Source organism: Protopterus annectens, chromosome 2.part1 (genome assembly GCF_019279795.1).
Source record: "Protopterus annectens isolate FY-2018-M chromosome 2.part1, PAN1.0, whole genome shotgun sequence".
In the NCBI taxonomy this organism is placed as follows: Eukaryota; Metazoa; Chordata; order Ceratodontiformes; family Protopteridae; genus Protopterus; species Protopterus annectens.
In genome coordinates this window covers 1425283878-1425310739 of record NC_056729.1, presented here as the reverse complement: position 1 = coordinate 1425310739, position 26862 = coordinate 1425283878, and the positions used below count along the sequence as shown (strand labels likewise).

The following is a 26862-nucleotide window of genomic DNA, read 5'->3' as shown; positions in this document are numbered from 1 at the left end:
GCTTTTTTCAGCAATGCAGTGTGTTGAGGCCATGATATCATCGTGTGTGTGTGTGTGTGTGTGTGTGTGTGTGTGTGTGTGTGTGTGCGTGTGTGTGTTGTTCTGATATCATTACATACCATCCTATTGTTCAGCTATTCCTCTGCAGAAAACTTAATACATACCTATGTTAGCCTCATTTGTGAACCTACACTCTCCTGTTTTCAAATATCCTTCAGTTGTTGGGATGTCCAACTGAGCACCCTCTGCTTCCCTTCATATTCCACATTTATCTGTATCAAAAAACACCTTTTTTAACTTCTATGCTGCACATTTACTGCAAATTTTATTTCAGTGACATTTGTTGTTTCATAAAACTAGTGTTTGTGATGCAACTATATATGCATATATTTCAGAGAAGTTTTAATGAAACATCTTGCTGTGCTTAGGTGTCCCTGAATCTGTCCTTAGGATTGTGTAATATATTAAAAGTAATAAAATGCACCCTGTCTATCACCATCAGTTGCTTGTTACCAGAGTACACTGTAGAATTTTTTAATCTATTTGTTAATCAGGGAAGGCCACTGAACAAAGTGCCTGTTTCTGGTGGCAACCTTGGATCATTGTCTGATTAAGTGAATTGCTCATAGTCACGCAGTATGCTAGGGGAGGTGGAAGGAAACAAATCCTGTATGCTTCATTACAGGAATAAGCTTTTGTTGCATCCCATAATGTTCTAAATGAAGGAGGTGTAGTTTATGACACTGTAGATTTTTATTTGCTGCAAACAGAAGACAACATAAGACCATCTTGCTGATATGGAAGCAATAGGTCCAAGCCAGCCAGTGGCTACTTGGATTCACATACTGGCTAAGGTCCAAGATTGTCTGCCAATCTAAGAAGGAGTACCTGGCAGGCCAATGATTCGCCTTCCTCAGGTGCAGGACATGGAAAGTCTGCAGCAGCAGAGTTCTATGGCAGAGGCTTGAATAATTGCTGTCACTGCCTTTAGTCACCATCTCGGCTGTCTACATCAGCAAAACAAAGATGAGTCTGGTGATACTTCTTATGTATTTGTCTGGGCCCTTGTGTGCCTCCATATATGGGGGCTAAGAAAATCTCCCAGGCCATCAATATGACAATGGATTACTCCACTCTCTGGCATGTGCATTGTAGCAATTAATAGGTCATGGTAGAAACTATCAGTAGGAATGATCATCTGATGATCACTTAGTTGGTACAGGGTGGGTAAAAAGTAAACATAGAAGAAGGCATCATTGGCAGCTACATACTACAATGAACTGGCTACTCTCTCTTGAAACATCCAAAAGCTTGTAATTTGCTGTAAGAAAATCGTTCACATTCTAAGTGCTTTCAGGGCTAGAATAACAGTTTCTTGTTATATTCTAAAATGTAATATTTTATTATGATTTCTCTGTTGCCTTAAAGTCTTATAGGTAACACCAGAAAAAGAGATATTTTAAATAAAATAATTACTTTAAGAATTAGTTTTAGAAAATTGAAACTAATCTGGAAGCACATGATACTAACTTCTAGCCCTTTCTGGTATAAGTCCGATCTATTAGCTGCCTGATGACCTAATTACAAGTCACATGAAACAGAAAGCAAAAAACATAACTGGTAATATCATTTAGGAATAATTCCTCACCTGGTACAATTAGCTTTGCGTTTGAAGGTGGTGTTTCATTCGCTGTATCCATTTTGCAATGTCCCACTTTCTCAAACTTTTTTGTTTCATTGGCCATCATCAGCTGCTTATGAATGTTTTCTTCTGAAATTTGGTACGAGCTGCTAATACAGTACCTGTGCGGCATGCTGTCTACAGTAGCATGCTGTCTGCAGAAAAAGTACAGAAGACACATGGTTTACACAATTACAGCAAGTATGAAAAGTAACATACAAACTATTTGGTTCTTGGGGAGGCAGATGCCAGTTTCAGTTAAAATCACTGAATGCAGAAGTAAATAATTTCAGTATCTGGTTCTCTGTTCTTCAGAGACGGTAGTACATACCACATACTTATCATAACCTGCTGCTTCTTGCTAATTCCAGTCAAGCAGTAAGTATAAGTCACAAATAAAGGTATGTGAAATAAGTGCACAATACAGAGCACCCAACAGGTCTATATACAAAAAATACAGGAGCAACAAAAACCTGCCAAGAAAAAAAAATGCATTCATGTTTTTGCTGTTGTTGTCTTTTATGTTTTCCCCACCAGTTTGACCATCTAGTCCCTTCGCCATGTCCTACCAAACCATTTGCCCCATCTCATCCAATGAAGCATTACACATTACTTTATTAAAAGTGCCTTCTTTCTGTATGACACAGGAAAGTAGCTTTTTGCAACCATATAGTACAAGACTAGTGTAAAGTGCGAGTTAACACCAGATGCCAATCATCTGTAGCTTGTAAAGATTATTTAATTTTTCACCTATCTCCAGGCTACTCTTGTGTATCATAGGTTTGATTGCCAAGTTTACGACCTACTGGCCATCAAGAAACATGACTGCCCATGTGGACATTTTCAACTTTTTATACACACACATATCAAGATTATTTTTGTATGAAACATGCAACACTCATTCTCAAAGCTTTCTCAAAATGTATTGTCTTCCTACAGGCTCAGCCAACACATTGTATACCTCAGCCTAGAACTTCTTGCCCCAGATAGAGGATGCTCATGTGGTGGGAAACGCTTCTTCATCCATCTCCCCAAGCTAGAATATATATGGTCACTGGTTACTCAAGCCACCTCCTCCTGGACAATTTCTAAAGTACCAGGTCTGCTACTTAACTAAGGATTCCAATCACTGCAGAAAGTCCAGACTATGCCAATGCTGCGGTCACTGTGTTGTCTTTTACATATACTTGGAAATATTGTTCTAGCAGCACCCTCACCAAGACCCACATTTACTCAACTTATTATCAGCCCTTACAACTTATGCAGCTTAGTTACTAAATCTCAGAGTCCACGCAGGAGGCTAAAAAAAGATAATACAATTAATGATGTGGTTTATCCAGACACTCAACTCAAAATGAGAGAAATGTTCAGGAAGTTTAAATGAAAAAAGGCATGCAGAACTATGCAAAGAAAACTGCCTAAAGTTGTTTCATGTCATCTACTGGATTGTGTAAGAAGCAAGCTTTTTCCACCTACATCATGCCTTCTTAAACTCCTCCACTAATTCTGTTTACAACATCCTTTCGGGAAGTAAATACCATAGGTCAACAACCACTATTTCTTAATTTATTTATGTATTTATTTGTTAACTACAAAACAGGTATTCTTTGAGGTAGGTGGACCAGTTGGATAAACATGTGAAAACATACCACAATGCCACACGAACTGCTAAGAGACCAAACATTTATTCACCAATTTAGCTCTTTCATCCAGTATAATTCACAAACAGTTCTGTACTTCTCTTACAACTTGCAAATTATTCCACACTTTAACAATTTTCCTGGTGATCCAAACAAATTATAGCTAGTTGGTGTAGCTACCACACTTTGGGCCTTCTCTGAAAACAGGCACTCAACAAAAAGTAAACAAACAAGCAAGCAAGCAAATAAATAACTACATTTAACTACCTGACTGAAGAACCTTTGCTAGAAAGACTGTATGCAATTCACCTAATATTTTATATTTAGAATATGTATGACACAGTGTCAGCCTTGCTGAGTGAAAAGCAGATATGTAAACTCATGTTCATACATATATCTAACATTGCTCTAAACTTAATAGGGAAGGTTCCTTTAATTAAATTTCACTACATAATTTGAGCTTTCTGCTGATCATGGTGCAGCTGGCCTAATCTTTAAAAAATGGGGTGGTAAGCCAGAGGCAGTTCAGTTCAATTCACCAGTAAACACAGACAACAGAATATTGATACCAACGACAGAAAAAAAGATTTCTCTGTGAGCTGTAAACTAAAAAAGGCTAGGCTGGGTGCAATTATTGAGTCCCCCAACAATGTTGACATAATACAAAAAGGGCTTACACAGACAAATGACTGGTGCCAAAGCTACGGACTAAAACTAAACTAAAAAAAAAAGTGTTATTATTCCTTTTAGCAAAGGGTAAATCCCTGCAAATTAAAATATTAACAGTACCCCCTTAGCTTAAACCTTGTGGTGAGAGACTTGGGAACACAGGTTGATAGCAACCTTAACTTCAATCACCATGTGTCCACAGTGATAAGAAAGCCCTTCTACATTGCCCATCTCATAAGTAAGGGCATCGCATCCAGTGCTAAGGATGTTATGACTCCCCTGTACTCATCCCTCATCAGACCACTAATAGAGTACAATGCTCCTTCTGTAAGTACCTCACCAGATACCTGCAGCAGCTGGAGACCTCGGAGTTTTCTCACCAACAAAATTTACGGCCTTCAACACATGACCTACATGGACAGACTGTATCTTATAGGCTGCTGAGAGGCAACTTTTGCATGGCCTACAGAGCAGTCTTGGATCTTGCCCTAATGGTAATGCTACACATATGCAAGTCAAATGGGACAAGATTCACTAGCCCGCGACATTAACAGGACATGCTGGAGAGGCAGATATGTCTCCCAGAGATTGCCACTCCTCTGGAACAAACTCCCAATTCACATAAAACAGAGCTCCTCAATGACCCTGTTTAAGTGTAACTTAGACACCTGGATGTGAGATCATAAATTTACCCCAGGGGTGTCACTTATGTCCCTCTTGGATAAGGGCAGTTGGTGCAGATCATAGACTTGCTTTGCAAATACAGACCATACAATTTGGTCAACAACGGAACAAGGGTATAACATGACTAGCCCTAGGACCAACAGCCTAGTAACCTCCTATGAACCGATGGTAAAGTGCCTAATGAAAACTCTTTACAACTAAAGCTTTGAGCTGATGAAAGAAAGGTAAGTTTGACATACTTTGTAAAAGATTTGATATACTGAAGTGCTCTGACATTGCTGTTTGTTTTAAGATGGTGATAAACGGAATGGCCAAAGCTGCAAAAAGAATGTTTTGCATTGGCGGCAGCTGAATTTCTATTGTCCAACACACAGTAAACTTTCGGAAGAGTAAATAAGAGATGTCCTTTCTGAAAGCATTATTTTTTTATTAAAAACATCAGGTCATTAAAAGTGATCTATATTAACTGTAAATTGTCCTCTGCAGTGCATTCAAGTCTCAGAAAACTGAGTATATGAGTAAACTAAGCCTAATAAAGTGATAACTTTTGTCATACATGCCACAAATCAAATTATGCTTCTTTTGGGTACAGGCATAAGTAAGGGAGTTTTCTGTTCAAATCTGAAATCTATATTTATGCTGTGTACCAGAGTTTAAATCTGGCTGATTCCAGCAACAGCTGCAGCTGCATAAAATAATGCAGAATAACCCATGTGAATGGGAAGTACATTAATTAATTCATCTTACTCAAGGTTGTAGGGTGAGCTGCAGCCCATTCCAGCACAGGATGTAAGACATGGATCTGCTGCGAGACTACAGCCAATCAATGCTGTGGATGAAATAAGAAATACTTCCTTCAAATGCTCACCTGTATGTTCATAGGCCAAAGCCTCTATGATCCATACCAGTGCAGTTAATTGAGAGAAATTGAAATCACCGCTGTACACTTGGGTTCTGCCAGAGGCAGATGTTATTACTTTGCCTTGGTCCACATTTTACAGAGCCAAAAGGCCACTTAGGGTTAGTGCTAGGGTTAGGGTTAACCCTAATCCTAGCCCTATAAAATGTGGGCCAAGACAAAGTAATAACATTTGTCTCCAGTGGAACCCTGATAGGCATTTCTTAATGAACATGACTGTGTTATTAAATAGTAAATTACCAAACAATATCAGGATAAATCAAAGACAGTTGAGAGGTATGCATGCCGTGTAATGAGCTTCTGTCTTAATGCATAAATCTGTATTAATAAATAGCTCATTGCTAACATCATATACCAAGTCTTTCATTAGCAGTAGTTCCAGTTCCAGTGCTGTTTCTTCACCATTATTGAACTGTAGTGCCCTCTCGAGCTAACTTGCTGAATACCTGAAGAATATTCACGAGGCCACTGAAGACAGCATCCTGACTACTTATTCATTAATCAAACATGTCACAAGTGTTGGGTGGTGGCCGTGGTTTGGGCGGGACTTGCTAGTGTGCATCTGGGAAGGAGCTGTTCTACAACAACACGTCATATTTAATATATAGAATTATTTTGAGTACCTGCTATGGACTTGTATAATGTGATCCAGTGCTGATACCAGAGTTCTAAGAAGGTTGAAGGACTGTAATGACAAACAGAAATTAAATGGTCTCCTGATCATTTCTTTTTAGAATTTACCTAGAAGAAAGCACAATTGTTTAAGTAAACTTACCATAACAGTAGGAGTTTGAATGATCACTGCTGCAGTAGCCTTAACTAAATGGGCTATATCCTGCATTGGATATAACAGCTCACCATCTTTCAGAGCTTAAGGGCACCTCATGCACTCAAACTGTTGGCAGCTTGAGCAGATATGAAGAAAATCAAAAGTCTGGGCACCAAGTCCTCCAGAGCTTTCCAGCCAACTGAGAGAGCGAGGTAAATAAAAAACAAAGTCCTTACCCAGGCAAGAAAAAATATACAAAAATAAGAGGGATGGAGGGAGGGAATGGCTACTGCAGCAGTGATCATTCGAACATCTATGCTATTATGGTAAGTTTACTTACACAACTTGTACTGTGTTCATATACTGATCACTGCTGCAGCAGCCTTAGCTATATGGGTACACCAAAACTCAAAAGAATACCCATGTGGAAGGCAAAGTCATGTACAGAATGAAAATTTAAAACAAGCAATTAACAGTGGCATGAAACAGCGGTAATACCAAATAAATTTAAAGACCATATAAAACTTAAAATTTTATTTAACTCAAACAAACTGCTAGCACTTGCTTTCACAGAGAATACAAGTCTTTCTTCAGGCATCTAGAATCATGTCAAGTAACAATCTATTTTAACAGAAACTTAATCACATGATCACTGTACGTGGAATCAAAGTCCTAATTAAAATCTTGATACCTATTGTTTGCAAACCTATTTTATATCAAATTTGTAGATAAATATACATTTTACACTGTCAGTACCAAACATTTAGCACTTCTTTTTTAAAAATAGCACAAATATTTATTAAGGCATTAAAAATCAATAACAGAACAATCAATTTGATCAAGAGTAAGATGAGTAATCTTAAATAAAACCATAACTGCAATCTTGACATACATTATTTACAAACCCTTTTATACCCAAATTATGTATAAGCATTTTTTGCATGTAACTAAGCATTCTACATTACACATTAAAATTAAAACGTGATTAAAACATTTTTATACCTGTCTTTCTGAGGTATACTGGTTTAGCTTACAGTGACTAGGAGTGGAGAAGAGAAGGGTCCAGTAGCCCCTGCAGAATGGTCCTAGCAGATCCTGCTGTATACTTGAAAAAGTAATCTAGATTGCAGTGATGTGTAAAGGTGTGTACAGGGGAACAACCTGCAGCTTCTAGAATACTTCTAGAATCTACTCCTTTCCAAAATCACACTGATAAAGACAAGCATCTGGTAGATTGTGCCTTGACCCAACCTGGATCTCTCTGATTGTAGTATGTATAATAAAAGGAAATAGCATGGAACAACTATTTGGAGATTGTCTGCTTTGAAACAGGTTGTCCTTTTTCTTACCTTTATAAGAAATACATCACCTGATCAGAGTGTTTTTAGTTCTGCCATGGTAATATTTGACAAAACACAGCAAAAACAGATTCCTAACAGGAACAAAAAACTTGGAAAATAAAGAAATGATCCCAACAATGACCTAGATCACACCAGCTTTATTGACAACAAAATGTTCCTTCGACTAAGCGCTTTCGCCGGTAATTGGTTTCATCAGAGTCAAAGAAACCTCTAACTACAACAGAATAAATAGTGAAAAATTTTTTTACAAACACTTAATTAGTTAATTGATAAGCCAGTCATCAGCCATAAAATAACATTAGGTGAACCGCCCTTAAAAAAAGTGCTTAGTGCAAATCATTTCATCTAAAACAAATCAAAGAATCCATTTAACAATGCATATAGTACCTAGCCAAATTTAAACATATCCACTAAGTTCCACAAACAACAAAATTGGCTGAAAAGTTTAAGTGAACATATTAAAAGTACTAAAAATTTATTCCATGAAGTTAAAAACATTAATATATAAAAAAACATATGTATAAAAAGAACATAGCAGCAGGCAATGCTAATAAACATACCCAAGTTGAAAAAACATTAGCTTTTAACTTTTGAAGTTTGATACAATACCAAACTGTGGTTTCAGACTTATTCAGAACACTATTACATCCCCAGTGTACCTGTTCCGGATACAAATTAAACATTGTACCCAGTATAGTAAATTTGCTAAATAATGTTATTAGATCTCTGCTTTAACATGGGCATGAGAGAAATACCTTCATTAAGTCCTGGTGGTCGCGTGGCGTTTAACCTCAGTTGTCACCTTGCTTCTTTGCTTGAAACAAGAAGTCTGTCATCGCCACCCCTACAGTTCGGTACCACCCGATCAATAACAAAGAAAATAATTTTTTTTAAATTGAGACAACCAACACTATGATTGAATAGAGCATTGTGCCCATCTTTCCTTCTAATGGCCCTAAGATGTTCACCAATCCTGTCCTTTAGCTTTCGGACAGTTTTTCCCACATAGAAAGCCTGGCAACTGACACACGTGGCAACATAGACCAACATCGTAGTATTACAGCTACATCTCCCTGGGCATGATAAAGCATAGTCATGCCCATGTATCGCCACATATGGCCCATCATTAATGTAGCGACAGCATTTACATGACCCACATTTGACCATCAAAGACTTGTACTATCTATTTTTCTTGTCCTCCAGGATGTTTTTAATGTTTTTCCCCCTACTGAATACCACTGTGGGTTGAGTCCCCAATTTTGTCTTGGTGTATTCATTGAAAGAAACTTGCCACAATTTTTTAGTTGTTTCAATAAGGGGGGTACACAAAGGGTTGTATTTTAAAACAAGTATGTCAGAATTATCCCTTGTGGTAGTACCCACAGTTTTAATACCTGATGTTAAAATTAATATTCCTTTCACACCATTGATGTTGTGAATTTATTTACAGTTATTCCCCATGATGAGGGATTAAATTGGTTCAGAGAATCCTTGCTCACATGTGATAGGATAGATAGAAAAAAAGAGTGGCAAGTTTGTAGTGAATTCAGGCTCTTGCTCCCTGTACCTAAGGTACAGGGTTTGAGCCTGAGTAACACTAACCACCAGATATACCTAACTGGGGCATTTCACACACACACACACACACACACACACACACACACACACACACACACACACACACACACACACACACACAAACACACACACACAGTTTCCGTAGTGAGGGTCTATCCAGGTCCATCTCAGTTTGTCTGTCACACACACACAAACACACACTTAATTTCCATTGCTGAAAGGGAAAATAGGAGACCTGGATTCAGATAAAACTGCTATATCCACAAAATCAGTTCCCATATTACAAATGTTAGTACAGGAGTCTGGAAAGTCGAGGATGTTGATGTTGAGACCATACAGATGTTAGGTACCACTGAATCTTTCTCATCTAGAGTCTGGCTACAGGAATCATGAGAATCAAGGTTGCCATTAATCCAACTATCCTGAGAAACTCCCTTGTTGAAACTTTGAATGGAAAAATTCAGTTAATGATCTAGATATAGATATATTTTTTCCTGTGGAAGAAAAGCTATTTGAACTAAGGTATCTAGGAGACACCACAGGAAAATAATCCTGTAAGACGGAGTCAAACAAGACTTTTAGATGTTCTCATGAAACCCTAGACTGTGAAGATGTCTCACCCAATTGAGGGATTCTTTACACTGCGAAAAAGACTCTAGAAAGATAAGCAAGTCATGAAAGTAAGGAATATGTGAATACCACAAAGTCTGCAATATGTTATGACTGGAACTAGACACTTTGTAAATACCTTTTGAGTAGTGGATAACCCAAAGGGTAACGAAGAGAACTGAAAGTGTAACCCAGACACAGAAGGCCTAATGTTTGAAATCTGAGGCTACAAGAATGTGAAGATAAGCATCCTTAAAATTTAGAGTTACTAAGAAACGTAATGAGGAAATCAGAGGTAACAGGTCATAAAGGGATACCATTTTGAAATATGGAACTTTTACAACGTGGTTTAGAAAAAAAAAAGATCTAAGACTAATCGCCAAGAGGCTTCTTTGGTACCAGAAACATTCTTGAATAAAAATCTTTCCCTATCAGAGACAGAGGGAAAGGATATATTACTCCCTGAGTCAAAAGATGCTGGATGATGGGGGAGGGGGGCTAATCTAGTTGATGAGGAGGAATCCCGTGAAAAGGACGTATTCCCATTGTCATCTGTATCCTTGATGAATTGCTCTCATAACCCATTTTTCTGAGGTTATCTGCTTCCAAAGACAGAAATGGAGATCCAGATTTTAGGGGAAGATTTAAAGGCTTTTACTGATAGAAAGGACGGGAAGCACTCTGCATATAGTCATTCAGACTTGGTGGACTGTCCTTGTTGGGGGGGGGGGCTCCTCCTTTCGTTTTAGAGCCCCCTTGCCACTGTTTTTGATTGCCTGATTGCCAAAAGCTTGCTGTGGCTGTTTATTTTGCTTTTTATAAAAAATGCTGAGGTAGGTGTAGAACCTTGGCAGTAGATGGGCCAAATTCATCATCTCTATCTAAAGGACAGTTCAACATTACAGCTTTAAATCCTGAGAAAAATTTTGTGTACATAATCAAGCAAACCTTTTCATAACACTTCCAGTAGCAGCTGCTCTGGAAGAGGAATCAGCTAAATCATAATCACATTTTAGAGAGTGTTTAGTCACTGAGTCACAGAAGCAATATTATTCACAGAAGACTTTTCCCTCAGAAAAGAGAAAGGTGACTGTATTGTTCACAACATTCTCAAATGATTCAAGCATAAAGTTTAGCATAAGAACTTTAAGAATTATAAAAATAAGTGTGCCAGAAGTAAACACTTTTTCCCCAAGTCTATCAAAGGACCTCCCATCCCTATCAGAAGGAGAGGGGTTAGCATTTACTAGATGTTTAGTAGTAGCAGGATTTATCAAAGACATCACAGCAGAGGCAAATCTGCAACTGAAAAATAAATAATTTGAATGACTGAGGAATTTAATACAATCTACCTTCTTTCTTAGTGGCAGCAGGCTTGCTGCCAAGCAAGTTACTGGCTGAAATAAACACATTTTCCAATGCTGGAAGTACAGGAGGAACAGGAGTGGGTACAGGAAATTTCAGTTGAAATAAACCGTAATATTTCTTGAGGATGGAGGAATATCATTATATTCCTACTGAAACAAATGGTTCATTCTGAATATGGTTTCAGAAAAAGAACATTTTGCTAAGGGGCTATCAGAACCCTCTCAACAGAAGCAGAATCAGTCACAGAGATAAAGCAGAAATTGTCCCCTCAAAATCATTTCCTGTTCAATACACTGGGAATTTTCATAAAATGAAAGATTTATTTTTCTCTTAACAGTAACATCAGAAATTGAATAGTCAAGAATTAGAAGTTATGTACCTACCATAACGTTCCATGTTAGTTGTCTTCTCTCGCCTTCTTTCTTGCTGGATGGGTTCGGAGCCGATCCTCGGCTCCGACTCGGCACTTGCTTTAGCTTGAGAACTCCTTTTACCAGCTCGAGGCAACCCTATATCCCATGATGCAAGGCGGAACTACCTCAGATCTCGTTTGGTAGCTAACCTACCCTGCTAAGGACTAACCTAACATAATTTAGGAAACAAGTTCATAAAAAGAGTCCTCATATGAAGGCTCAGGAGGAAAACAACCTGATAGGAACTCTTCAAGATCTGTCCAGGCCAGGGGGTAGGAGGGAGGGATGCAAGAAAGAAGGCGAGAAGACAACTAACATGGAGCGTTATGGTAGGTACATAACTTCTAAATGTTAAGTTGTCAATCTCGCCTTCATTCTTGCTGGATGGGACCGCGTCCTAGCACCTGTATCCCGGGTGGCTCAATGGAACAGACTCTTGAGAACTGTGGAACCAAAACTGGCCCTATCTCTGGAGGCCAAGTCCAACTTGTAATGAGAGACAAAGGTATGAGGCGTGGCCCAAGTAGCTGCTGCACAAATAGTATCAATGGGTAGTCTATCCTGAAAAGCTGCAGAAGTGGATAGACTCCTGGTTGAGTGTGCTTTTGGTTTAGAAGATAGCTTCTTGCCTCTGAGAGAGTACACAAAGGAAATGGTGGAAGTCAACCATCTGGATAAGGTCACTTTAGAAACTGGAAGACCTATCCTGTTTTCTGCATAGGAGACAAATAATTGGTCCGATTTTCTGAATTGTTTAGTTCTATGCAAATAGTACCTGAGCTGACGATGGACATCCAAAAAATGAAGCTTCTGTTCAGCTCTGTCGGAATAGTTTGGGAAGAAGACTGGTAGATCTATAGATTGGTTAATATGGGTTTGAGACACAACTTTGGGGAGAAAGGAAGGGTTAGTTCTTAATGATACCCTGTCCTTATGAAAAATCAAGTAAGGGGAACGAATGCAGAGAGCTTGAATCTCGGAAACCGTTCTTGCTGAAGTGACAGCCAGTAAGAATATAGTTTTCCAGGTCAATAACTTCAAAGAACATGAAGCAGACGGTTCGAAGGGAGGTAGTATCAAGGATGCCAACATTAAGTTTAGATCCCATTGCGGAGGAGGCTGCTTTATAGGCGGCTTTAGGAGAAAAACTCCTCTCAGAAAGGCCTTGCATAATCTATGAGACATAATGTTATTGTCATGCAAGCCAACATGATACTTGGAAATAGCAGCCAGTTGTACTTTAACTGTAGATGACGAGGATCCTGAATGAAAAACCTCCGCCAGGAAATCTAAAACAGAATGTACAGGAGCAGTAAAGGGATCAATATTCCTGGAATTTGCCCAAATAGAAAAACGTCGCCACTTGCTAGCATAAACAGTCCTAGTGGACGACTTTAAGGAAGACACTAAGATGTCTCTGGCTGAGTCAGAGATCATCGGAAGCCTGGCTACGGAAGGAAGTGGAGCAACCAAGCAGTGAGGTTGAGAGAATGAATGGCCCGGTGCTGCTGACCCGACTGGTGGATCAAGAGATCCGGAACTGGGTCCAGATGCCAGGGCTGCACCAGAAGGTGACGATGCAGAGACGGAAACCAAATTTGTCGAGGTCAATAAGGGGCAATGAGAATCAACTTGGCTCTCAAAACGGTGGCTTTCTGAATGACTTGTGGAATCAAGGGAAAAGGAGGAAAAACGTACAGAAGTCCCCGGGGCCAATCCTGGGTTAGAGAGTCTCTCATGGGTTGGCCTGGAAGGGGAAAGAGGGTGAAATAATCGGGGCACTTGTTGTTTTGAGGAGTAGCAAAAAGATCGCAACAAGGAGTGCCCCACTGCAGAAAAATCTGATCCACTACAGATTGATTGAGAGACCACTCGTGAGGCATCAGAATGGATCTGCTCAGCCTGTCCGCCAAGAGGTTGGACCTGCCGGGATGTGCGTTGCTATCAGAAACCGATGAGAGGAGATTGCCCATTGCCAAAGTCTGAGAGCTTCTCGACACAACGGATAGGACCTGGTCCCGCCCTGCTTGTTGATGTACCAGACCACGGACATGTTGTCCGTTTGTACTGCAATAGTCCCGTGGGAAGAAAGTCATTGAGGGCCTGCAACGTTAAAAGCACCGCTCTCATCTCCAGGACATTTATGTGCAGATGGTATTCTATGGGTTGCCACGTCACGTGGACCATCCTGCCCTGATAATGCCCCCCACCCGATCAGAGAGGCATCCGTACTGACTGTGGCAACTGGAGGAGGGGAAACAAAGGGTCGGCCCTGATGAAGGGGGGGGGAAGATATCCACCAATTCAGTGTGACTAAGATTTCGTGCCTCATCGGGAGACTGTGGTACGACCACTGCGTGAATAGCATCCACTGCAGAAGACGCATGTGGAAGCGAGCCAGTGGTAGTAGAACAATGGCCGCAGCCATAAGGCCTAGAACCTTCAGTATAAATCTGGCTTTGACCTTGTTGCTCTGCAATAAAATCCGAACGAATTTTTGGATGTCCAGAATTCTTTGATCTGTTAGTCTGGCTAACATTTTGACGGTGTTTAATTCTGCACCTATAAAGGTGATAGATTGGCAAGGCAGCAGAGAAGATTTTTCGAAATTTACTGAAATTCCCAAACTCCTGCAAAGCTGTAGAGTGTAGTCTCTGGTCTGAAGAAGCTGACACCTGGTGGTGGCGGAGAGGAGCCAGTCGTCCAAATAAGGAAACACCTGGAATCCTTGGCGTCTCAGATGAGCTGTGACCACTGCCATGCATTTGGTGAAAACTCTGGGGGCTGAAGTGAGGCCAAAGGGCAGGGCTCTGAATTGGTAATGACTGGTCCCTAGCCGAAAGCGGAGAAACCTTCTGGAGCGCCTGTGAATCTTTATGTGATAGTACGCGTCCTGAAGGTCTATAGAGCACATCCAGTTGTCCTTGCCCAGAAAGGGCAGAATGGACTGAAGCGTGACCATCCGAATCTTGCCTTTTGACAAATCTGTTTAGACTGCTCAGGTCTAATATTGGTCTCCAATCTCCCGTCCTTTTGGGGACCAAAAGAATCTCAGTAGACGCCGGACCCTACCTGGTCTGCCGGCACAGTCTGGACGGCTCTTTTTCTAGGAGCTTTGAAACCTCCTGTTCTGCCAAATCCCTTTGACGGGGTGAGATGTCTGGAAGGGATTGTTGAGGCACAGGATACCTTTCGAAGGGGATTTTGTAACCCTCGGATATGATCGACTGTACCCACATATCTTGTGATAGGGATTGCCAGGCTACTGGGTACAGCGAAATCCTTCCCGACTGCCTCCAAGGGTGGACAGTCGGGCAACACCTCAGGGATGCTGAAAGGGCTTCTCAGTAAGAGACTCCCTGGTGCCCTGGTTCTGAGGACCCCCTGCCTCTAGGGCGGCGTCTATTGTTGTTACCCCCTCTGCCTCTAGGGGTAAACTGACCACGTGTGTCCGGTGTAGCTCCTTGGGCTTTGCAGAACCACATCTTCCCCTTCTGACCCTTGGGATATGGTCTAGAAGGAGTGGAAAAATGGACTCCAACGGCAGAAAGAGTTTTACCGTCCTGCTCACACCTGGTCAAGGTATCCTTCACCTGAGGTCCGAACAAAGCCGAACCATCAAAGGGGGTATTGGTGAAGGACGCCTTAAAGGGTCCATAAAATTACAAAGCCGCATCCAGGCTTGGCGTCTAAGAGCAACTCCTGTGCCTGCGGCCCTGCTCGCTCCATCGGCCGCATAGGATATGATCCGCATGGAGGAGTTGGATAGGGAATTAAGGATTGCTACCTGTGAGGCAATCTTTTCTTGAGCCCCAGCAGCAGAAGGATCCTGGACCACTTCACCCAGTTCCTTGAGAATATCTCTTTGAAGCCTGGTAAAGTGACAAAGGTAGTTCAGCGAACGCATAGCAAAGGTCGCTGAAGAAAACATCCGCTTTCCATACCTGTCCATGGTCCTAGAATCCTTGTTAGGAGGATGGACAGGTACTGAAGGATCCGCCAGTTCCTTCTTAGTGGCCGCCACCACCATAGCATCCACAGAGACGCCCTTGGAAAGAAACTGTTTGTCCGTAGGGGCCGTGATAAATTTGGATGGTCTCCTGGGGACAGGTTCCACAGAATCTGGAGCCGCCCACGCCTTCCGAGCCACTACCTGCATAAGTGGGTCGAAAGGCGGAGACACCCAGGAGGTGGAGGGTCGGGATCCAAAGCCTCCAGGTATACCGACTCATCCTCGGAGGGATCAATGGATGGCCAATTCCCCCTCTGTTTGAGGAGCTCAAGGATGTCTGAAAAGGAGACATCCTCAGAGGGGGATCGTGGGGAACCCTCCGACTCATCTAAGTCGGTATCCGATGTAGCAGACTCAGGGGAGTCTGTGTGTTTCCTCTTACACGTCCTCTTCCGAGGGGGTTCACCTGCTGGATCAGGAGAAACTTCGGAAGAGGAGGAAATTCCCAATGGGGAAACCTGGGGCGATGGATCCCTGGGCCTGAGAGCAAGAGGCTGGCAAGAGGCGTCTACAGGCACTGAAGAGGGAGGAGCTAGAGGGATGGACCGTTGACCTGGCTCAGAGGCCAGGACACTCCTCATCACCTCAAAGGCTCCCCTCCCGGGAGGCGGAATATCCTGATCCGAGGATACAGGAATTCCCGGCTCCACTGAGAGGAAGGCTCGAGGCCGATGTCGGCGCCGAGCTTACCAAAGCCGAAGCCCGAGAGGGAGAGCGGGTCGGACAAGGGTCCGATGCCACTAGCCCCTCGAGCCGACAAGGAAACCCGGCGACCGGATCCCTCCAAGGAAGGCATCAAGGAGGAGATCGGAGCCGAGGGCGACAGAGCCGAAGGATGTATCGGCTCGGCGCCCAAACAGTCGCTGTCCCGAAGCTCCGGCTCCGAACTCTGGTGTGGTGTCGGGGGAGGAAGTTCAAGGGGTGTCATTCGCCGAAGCCTGTTGAGGCGGGCTATGGAGCATTTGGGCCAGTGCCTGCGACTTCAACAGCCTGCTTACCACCCTCTCTAAGTCGTGGTCAGACAGCCTGGAAGATCTCGAAGATCGGCTCCGATGGCTCCGCTCCGACAAAGAGGAGACCCGGGCCGAGTGGATACTCTGCAACGAAGGGGACCGAGATCTCTTTCGGGACGAAGTCATCGGAGCCGAAGTTCCCTGAATTCCAGATGGAGCCGAAGCTTTCTCGGCTCCGATGCTGGATAAGGTGTCGGCTCCCGCCGGGGCCGACAAGGCCACAGTAGACAAGGTGTCGGAACCAGTCGGTGCCGAACCCACTACTTTTGAAGTAGATAGATCGGTTCCAGCCAGAGCCGATCTCGGCTCCGACGGAGCCGGAGCCACCGGAGGAGGCTTGGATACTGAAGCCTGAGCCTTCGGTGGCTTAGAAGGTTTCCCAGACCCTGCTTTAGAGGGAGAACCTTCTGGCTTAAGTAAGCCACGGAGGATTAGCTTATTCCTCCGTTCCTGCAGGACTCTCTGGCTAAAAGAGTGACACAAAGCACAGGAGTCCTGCAGGTGCAAAGGCCCCAGGCAGTAAACACAAGAAGTGTGACCGTCTGTCAGAGACATTTTCTGACAGCACGAGTCACACTTCTTGAAGCCTGAGACCTTGCCTTCCTTAGACATAATCCTAGGAGGAAGTCACACACAAACCCCAACAAACACACACAATTAATCCCCTAACACACAACACACAGGTAGGGATTAACCAATGGGGTTTAGGCCTAACTAAACTTTTACACTAAAGGAAATAAAAAGTTTTGAAATATAAGGGAATAGGGTGGGCTGTAACACACTACAGACTATAAAAATGGAAACAAGGGGGAAATAAAACCCTAACTAAGCTTTTCTCTTTTGACAAGAAAATTACTTACCTCAGCTGGCAAAGGAGACCTCTTTCGCTAAGCGGCAAACGAGATCTGAGGTAGTTCCGCCTTGCATCATGGGATATAGGGTTGCCTCGAGCTGGTAAAAGGAGTTCTCAAGCTAAAGCAAGTGCCGAGTTGGAGCCGAGGATCGGCTCCGAACCCATCCAGCAAGAATGAAGGCGAGATTGACAACTTAACATCTTGAACTAAGCTGTGAGCAAAGCCCAATAAATCTCTCATGTCCAAAGTAACAGAGACAGGGAAAGATACCTGTTTAACGTTCTTTCTTTTTTTGACAGAACTTTGTGCAGAAACAGACCAACTCCTTTCATACAAATTATGTATGAGCATTCCATGCTCTTTTCCTCCTAGACCAATAGAGCACTCCAAAACTGCAAACTGCAGAGCACATGTCGAACCCCCAGTCCTGTGGCTGAAGGGACTATACCACTGGGAACCAAGGTAAAAGATGAATGGTCTGAGGAACCAGAAATGCCCATGGCAGATACACCCTTTTGCAACTGAGATAAATTTGTAGCCCGCTAAAGGGGCAAAGCAAAGAAGATGAACTGATGAAACAGTAACTTGTTGCATGATAAAAATGAAGTCTAAAGCCTGGGTAAGACTGGCAGCAATTGTCGGTGAAACAGGTAATTACTAAACAAATAGTTTTTCACACCAAAAGTACAGTGAAAACCAATTTAAACACTTACCCTAACCCCCTCCAAAAGTAATTTAACACAGGTTTTAATTAGAAAAGCATAAAACGTAGTTTTAAGAACTTTTTTCCACAAAAGTAAAAAGTCATATTTACAGTAAAAAGTGTGTGAGACTCATGTGAAGGTCTATAAAACACTTTTTCCTAACTTAAATTAATTAAATTCATAGGAAAAGTAACTTCTGATAAAAATGATATAGGTTCATAGGTTAGTAATAGGTTAACTGCCCTTGCGAGCCATTGTAAGCCTAGCCAATTATCCCTTGTGAGACTCAAACCCTGCATGTTTGTAAGGCAAACACCTTAACCATTAGGCCACCCTATATATATATATATATATATATATATATATATATATATATATATATATATATATATATTTATTATATAGATAAGAGAACTTATCTGCCCAGCAATGTAGCGTCATTAGGCAACCATCAACCCTTGAAAGCCCACAAGAGGAACATACTTCTGAGGCAGTAAAGCTCTGAAGGACTTGGCATCCAAACTGTTGATTTTCTTCGGCATCCAGAGATTACATTTAACTTCCATGTGCCTAAACCATTGACTACAGCAGACATTTATTAAAGAGTACATGGATTTCCTTATTGACACAGTGCTTGAGCAGCCATAATAGATACACTTTGTTGACTTTAATGCTTGGGTTAATAACAGATTAAATGTATTTAACTTGAGGAGTCTCCGGATTATTAAGAATCTTGATTTTTCTCAGGTGGCTGTCTATGCAGACCATGTCCATGGACACTCACTAGATTTGACATTCCTGCTAGGGATGGTCTCCGCCGACTCACTGACAGGTCCAGTCTCTTTTAGTCTGACCATTATCTACTGAACAGGATCAGTGCAGAGATCCTAAGCATAATTAAACAAGGAGAGTAAGAGAAGGGTAGTTGCTCTGGATACAAGCAGTCGGTGGGCATGAGCAGCACTTTAGTGTGGGTGCCATTCAGTTCACAATGTGATTACCATCAACCCCCTTTACCCCATATTTTTTCTACATGGGATGGTGTCTCATCAACCATCACCATCTCTCATGATTCAGTGTCACTTTTCTACTTTCTTTACAGTCATGCCTGACTGTTGCAGTTCTTCTTTCATGCAATATATACATCTCTTTGCTAGACATTCTCATTTCCTTTTGTATTCTACCTGTCTCTCCCAAATATTCTTCACCAAACCATCCTCTGCTTTCCTGCACATGTGCCTGAATCTCTTTGACCTTTTCTGTAATTGGAGGTACTCGGGCTTCTGCTCTGATGTCATATTTTCTTCATCTGTCCCACAGAGTGCTTTCTATCACCCATCTCAGGCACATCATCTCCATCGCCTCTAGCTTTCTCAACTATTCTGCCTTCACTGCCCATGTTTCTGTGCCATACAGAAGCACTGGTTGCAACACTGCTTGGTACACCTTACTTTTCAGCTTCTTTGGCATTCTTCTGTCACATGCTACCCCTGACATTCTGTATCAGCTGGCTGTAGCCCTTCTGATTCTAGTTTTGACCTCTTCATTTAGACTTCCCTTTTTCTCAGCCACCCCTCCCAGATAATATTAACCTGTTTCACTATTTCCCTTCTATTCCAATTTTCAGCAACTTCTGATTTTCCCTCATTTGCTAACATGGCAACTGTCTTGTCTGTACTCAGTTTCATCCCATGCCCCTTCAGTTTTGCATTCCAGTCTGCTATCATTTGCTAAAGCTCATAGCCAGAGTCTATCAGTAATGCCACATCATCTCCATACAGCAGTTTTGTTGATCTGTCTTCTCCAACCTGTTTGCTTAATTAGTCAATCACCAATATACGCAGGAGTGAGCTCGGAGATGAACCCTGGACTCTAAATGCTGTTTGTACTTGAGTCACTAAGTCCTTGTCCATAGCCTACACTAATTCTACCAATGTTTCTGTGACTATGAACCATTACATGACTGCCCAAATTAGCTTTCTTGGGATCTTGTTATATGTTTTACCACGTCTACAAATGTCTAGTAGGACTCTTTCCTCAACTCCATTTTTTCCCGTTATCACACCCTAATCTGAATCTGCACTGCTCATCTCCCATCTTACTTTCTACTACTCTGCATATTTGTTTATCAACCACCCTCTCCAGCACTTTCATGCAGTGTGAGAGGAATTTGATACTTCTGTAAACTGACACTAGAATGCTTATTCTCCAATTATCTGGGATACCCTTTTCTAGCTATGAGTACCCTCAGCAGTAATTTCATCTATAACTCACTCAACATCTTGATCGTGTCTGTCTTTGCTTCATCTGAGATGGCTGCTTTCCCTAACTTCATTCTCCATAGAGTTGTTCTTACATCTTTTAAGGTGGATTCTTCTTTTTCTTTCTTTGTAGATTGTATATGGGGCAGTACAATGTATGTGTTTTTTTCCCTCTTACCATTCATACATTACAGTTGCTTTATGTCTTTCAGCCTACTCCTCTACATTTATATGATGAACAGAGCTGACACATTGCAGTGCACACCCACAATGGTCTATATGATGGCCATTATGCTACCCATCTTGTGAGAGTCAAGAGCAAGATGAAGCTATGTGGGATTCACACACATATCAACTCAGCAATGCTAGCCTGTCTTCCTTTTGATGTACATCACATCAGTGGTAAAACCCTGTCATAGCTCTGCTCTAGCCATCAGCCGGTATAGTGCTGCTTCACCCATTATCACTATGCTTTCCTTTAGTTTTGTGGCCCTTAAAGTCAGCCTGCTGGTGCTATTCAATGCCAAATAAATGTCTGATTAGCTATGTGGCTCTTCATGTAGCACTCCCCCTTGAAATTTAGCTTGTCTATGAATCTCAGTCTGTTGTTTGCATGACAATTATCTTGTCTGAATATTTTTAAGTGAAGGTGATTCAAAAAATAGATGACATCTTGTGGCATGTATCAAATAAAAGGTCCTGAAAGTGATAATCCTTTGGTGCAATATGTCTCCAGTAAGCACCGTTGTTGATGGCCCTTTCGGGGTCATTAGCAGTCTCAGAAAGATCTCCAAATTTATAATCAAAAATGGCCAAAGGAAGGAAAAACGTTTATTTATTTATTTTTATTTATTTTACATTTCTTTACCAGGATTGTCCACTGGGTTGAAAAAAGCCCCTTTTCAGTGGGGGCCAGAGGAGAAAAATTCCACATTTACAAGACAAACAATAATGTGTCAAAAAAAAACGAAGCATAGGTGCACATAAAACAAGAGAGTCAATATATTTACAATTTATGGAGGCATGTTCATGTACATAAAAGAATTGAGATAAAAAATGTAACAGGTGGATACTGCAGTGGTAGCATGTCAAATGATAAAATTTCCATGTATAAGAGTTAACATCTTAAATAAGCATAGTTAAAAAATTTAATGAGAAGGCAGAATGTTAAACCAGACAGAGAGTGAAACATATTCCTGCCAATTTGATTCTAGCAAGTAAGTGGCAAGGTATATGCTAGTAAATACTAATAGTAGTAGTAGTAGTAATAGTAGTACATAAATAGTGGAGACATGCAATTGGAGCTGATAGGGAGGGTATGATTGCTAGGGTGAGTCTAAATGGATGACATATGAGCTCAGAGTAATACAGGAGTGGTGGTCTTTTTAATAGACTAGAAACTAAACTGTAGAGAGGGTGTAGTTAATACTGTGGAAGCATAACTGGCAAACAGGGAGTGCAGAGTAGTTCGTCAGTGCAGATAAGTAATAAGACAAACAAAGTACTGTAGAACAGGTGTGGTAAGAACAGTGGAGGCATGCTGGAATGTGGGGAGGATGAGGGGAGTAAAGTGGGAAAGTGGGTGGGACAGAGGGAGGAGAGAGAGAGGGTATCACTATTAGATAATTTAATAAGTGCTAATGTTTGAGAAAGATGGTGAAGAAGGAGACAGAAGAGGAGGAAATAGGTCTGCTTGATAATAAAAAAAAATCTCAAAAGGTTACATATTTTGAAAGCTGACAATGAAATAACAGACAAACTATCAATCATACTTTTGAGGCAAAACTGAACTAAAGATGGGGTGATTTATCTCCCTTTTCTACTACGTGTCTTACTGATATCCTCAGGTGTGGGGAAGGCCAGCTCCAATCTGGAGATGTTTGAAACTGTTGACGTCTGACCTGGATAAGCCAACATCCACTTGTGGCTAATACCCAGTCATTAAGAATGATGTTTGCAATTTAACAGTTTTGCACTATAAGCACTGCTTGTTGCTTCAGTTTACTTGCGCAAATATTATAAGGTGACCAAACTATTATGATGGACTGCTTTATTGCTTACACAACAGAAGACTTCCACTGAGTGGTGATGCTATTATAAGAATACAAAAAGAATATTATACAGAATTGATTAATTGAAAAGGGAGTAGTCAGTCTTTTGTAATAGACTCCCATGTCTAGCTGCAAAGAATGCATTGTAATCAGAAAGACTGCAGAACTTTAGGAGTTAGGAAGTTTTTCCTTACTGCCATGGTTGCACAATCATAGAGTAAGAGGTCATATTTCAGCTGAAAACAGGAGTACAAAGTAATGGGAACATCCTGTTCACTATCCTCCCCTAAAACAGTGGCTATATTGTCTTACCCTACTTAAAGTATTGTATTTTCCCTTTGTGTAAGTTACATCCTTCAGTAACTTGTAAAGTGGATGGTGTGACTTCCTCCCCCAGAAACATTGTCACATCTGGTTCTTCTATGCCTTCCCCTGCAACGGTACTTCTAAACAAATACTCCTTCTGCTTTACTGTCTCCACTATGCATTTTTTGTTTTAGGTTGCTCTCTTTCTTTCCTAGAGGTGCTATCCTCTCACTTTTTTTCTCTGTATTGCCTTTTCTTAGAAAAATGCATCATCAGTTTTATTACTTTCTTGGCTTACAGAGATCTGTCATTTAGAGTCTGCTTTTACCAGTATTCCCTGCTAGTAGAGGCAGGTTCAGAACTCTGCATTTCCTTATCTACGTCACTTAGGTTCCTAGGCTGGTACTAGGCTATCGGCCCTAGGGCCTATACAAGCCTAGCCATAACAATTCCCTGGCTATTTCTTCCCACACTATTTACTTCTCTGGGCCCCTGTCTAGCAGGGTGACTGACGTGATCCCCAGGGTGAATTTCCTTTCTCCCATCCAATCGTCCAAGGTTCCTTTTGAAGAGGGCCAATTAGGCGCTCTGCTTGACATGTATGAGCAGTCTATTCCAGAGTCTGGGGAGTCTCTGGGTCAGGAACCTATCCCTCCAGCATGTTTTGTTTATTGTGATGACAAGGTTTAGATCCCTGAAGCGTGTGGCTCTGAGGGATTGGGATTTCTTTAAGTGTAGCATGTCCAACAGCTCTGGGTTTGACATGGCCTTGTATGTTAATCAGAGACTCTGAGTAGACGATATGCGACAGAGTATAGCTGGAGTTTTTTAAGGCGGTCAGCATAGGGCATCTGCTTTAGGCCTGTGATTCTTTTAGTGAGGTATTTCTGTGGCCTTTGCAGTTGTTGCAGATGTCTTGAGAGGTACATACCAAATGGGGCATTGTATTCTATAATGGGTCTAATGAGGGATGAGTACAGTGGGACAATGACCTCTTTTTTTCTCTGGATGAAAAGCCCTTAGTGATGAGGTGTGCCACATAGAAGGATTTCCTGACTGTTGTGGCGATGTGGTTACTGAAGGTGAGACCACTGTCCACCTGTGTCCCTACGTCACTTATCACACGTTCAGTGTTTAGTGTACTGCCACATATGTGGTAATTCACGGGTACATGTTTTTTCCCAAAGGGGATAACTATACATTTCTTGGCATTGAGTTTGAGCCCATGGCTCTGGCACCAAGCATCTGTTTCTGTTAGGCCCTTTTGTAGAGTATCCACATCATTTGTGGATTCAATAATGGCTTCTGGTATTTATTACCATTTATGTGCCTTGTCACTGTCTGTCTCAGTGCTAACATTCTGTTAAGTCCCTGTGCACGTTTATGCCTTATATTTGCTTTTTACTTTAAAATAAAATACTAAATAGATGTATTATGGTGCTCCACTACAAAAGTATAGCTGTTGTTTTCCTAGTATGGTTTTATGTAACTCCAACCACTGGGGAATTACTACAAACACTTGTGCAGTCACATCTGAGGACTGACCAAAAATTGGTACAACTACAGTAGGTAGTAGAGCTCACCTAAGCAGCTGCCAACCTAAAAACTGTATCTACTATAACAAAATTAACCAGGGACAATTACTTACAGTCTTACTTGGAGTATTATGCCTCCACTGAGAATGGGGTTGAATATACTGGGAAAAATTCCTGTCATTCCAGCGGACAAAAGGGGCACTATAAATTAATATGGTTATGGAGGGAACTTATTACACGAACTATGACCGACTTAAGAAAGAACTATTGGACAGGGCATGTGTAACCTCTGAAGTACAAATAATCAGATTTCACGACTGATCCTTTAATGCAGCAAAGATGATAAAGACACATCATGATTTAAAAAAAGAAGTTATGTACACACCATAACGTTCCATGTGAGTTGTTCCATCTTGCCTTTATTCATCACTGATGGGTTCGGAGCCGATCCTCGGCTCTGACACAGCCGACTAGCAAGCTCAAAGTTCTCCAGTAGCTCGAGACCCTCCCTTATCCCATAAAGCACTGCTGGAATTACCTCAGATCTTGTTTGCTGCATACCATATAATAGTACAACAATTATTTTGCCTAGGAATGAATACACATTGAAAAACCAGGATGAAGACAGCCTCCAGGTCAACTGTCAGCCAGGAGGGGGAAGGAGGGAGGGACGTGAGAATGAGGGCGAGATGGAACAACTCACAAGGAACGTTATGGTGAGTACATAACTTCTTTATGTGAAGTTGTTCAATCTCGCAGTTCATTCATCACTAATGGGTAGCGTCCCTAGCACCCTGATCTTGGGTGTCTCACGGAGTGCACTCTTCAGAACCACAGAACCAAATGAAGCCCTGTCCCTAGAGGCCTTATCCACTTTGTAATGAGTTATAAAAGTGTGAGGTTTAGACCAGGTGGCTGCTGCACAGATGTTATCCAAAGGCAATTTGGCTTGAAAGGCTGGCGAGGTAGAAACTGCTCTGGTTGAATGAGCCTTTACCTTACTAAACAATGGCATATTATGACAAGCATATGTATAGGTGATGCAATCCGACAGCCACTTAGGCAGGGTTGTTTTAGCAACTGGTTTACCTTTCCTGGTCTCAGAAAAGGACACAAAGAGCTAATCTGATTTCCTAATGTCTTTGGTTCTGTCCAAATAAAATCTAAGTTGTCTATGAACATCGAGTTTATACAACATATATTCCAATTTGTTGGTATGATTAGGGAAGAAAATGGGCAACTCAATGACTTGATTAATGTTAACCTCAGAACATACTTTGGGCAGAAAGGATGGATTAGTCCTGAGAGATACTCTGTCAGTATGGAAGACCATGTAAAGGGGGTTGATGGAAAGGGCTTGGAGCTCTGACACTCTACAGGCTGAAGTGATGGCTACTAAGAAGATAGTTTTCCATGACAAGAATTTTAGTTCACAAGATGATGCAGGCTCAAAAGGAGGAAGAATGATACGAGATAACATAAAATTCAAATTCCAGGGGGAATAAGGTGTCTTCACTGGAGGCCTTATGTGAAAGGAACCTTTTAGAAATGCCTTAGACAATTGGTGAGCCATAATATTCAAACCATCAATTCCTATATGGAAATTAGATATAGCAGCTAATTGTACTCATACTGTAGCTGCCGCTGCTCCTTTGTTGAAGATTTCTGTCAAGAATTGTAAGATAGAAGACAATGGCGCTTGATAAGGTTCAATGTTGTGGGAAGAAGCCCAAATGGAAAATCTCTTCCACTTACTACGATACAATTTTCTGGTGGAAGGTTTGTGGGAAGCTAACAAAATCTGACAAGTGTCATGAGAAAGATTATAGAGCCTGGCTATGTGGGGAATTGGAGCAGCCAAGTGGTTAGCTTCAGTGTCTGCAATGACGGGTGAAGATCCCCTGACGGATGTGTCAACAAGTCCAGAACTGGGTCCAGGATCCATGGATCATCCAGAATATGATGATAAAGAAAAGGGAACCAAATCTGCCGAGGCCAATGAGGGGCTATGAGGATGATTGTCCGTCCCAGCGACTTTGCTTTCTGTAAGAATTTGGATATCAGGGGAATTGGTGGAAATGCATAGAGGAGACCCGGGGGCCAATCGTGGACAAGAGCATCCCTCGGGGAGTGACTTGGTGTGGGAATTAGGGCAAAATAGCTTCTGCATTTGTTGTTGATGTGACTGGCGAAGAGGTCGCAGGAAGGTTGGCCCTATTTGCAGAAGATCCTGTCCGCAATCTCTTGTTTGAGGGACCATTTGTGGGGCAACAAGATTGCTCTGCTCAGTCTGTCCGCTATTACGTTGGATTTGCCCGGGATGTGCATTGCCAACAGAAAGCGCTGGGATGACAGTGCCCACTGCCATACTCTGATGGCTTCTCAGCAAAGGGGATAAGACTTGGTCCCGCCTTGTTTGTTCAGATACCAGACCA

General features: G+C 41.8%; 1 protein-coding gene across 1 annotated transcript in view; it reads right to left on the bottom strand.

The window, feature by feature from the left end:
* Window positions 1-26862, bottom strand: part of LOC122794473 (DNA polymerase nu-like) — a 1294839-nt gene that overhangs the window by 707134 nt on the left and 560843 nt on the right. The window contains exon 4 of the mRNA XM_044062895.1: window positions 1649-1836. Coding sequence (XP_043918830.1) covers window positions 1649-1836 — 188 coding nt within the window. The remainder of the gene's footprint in view (window positions 1-1648; window positions 1837-26862) is intronic.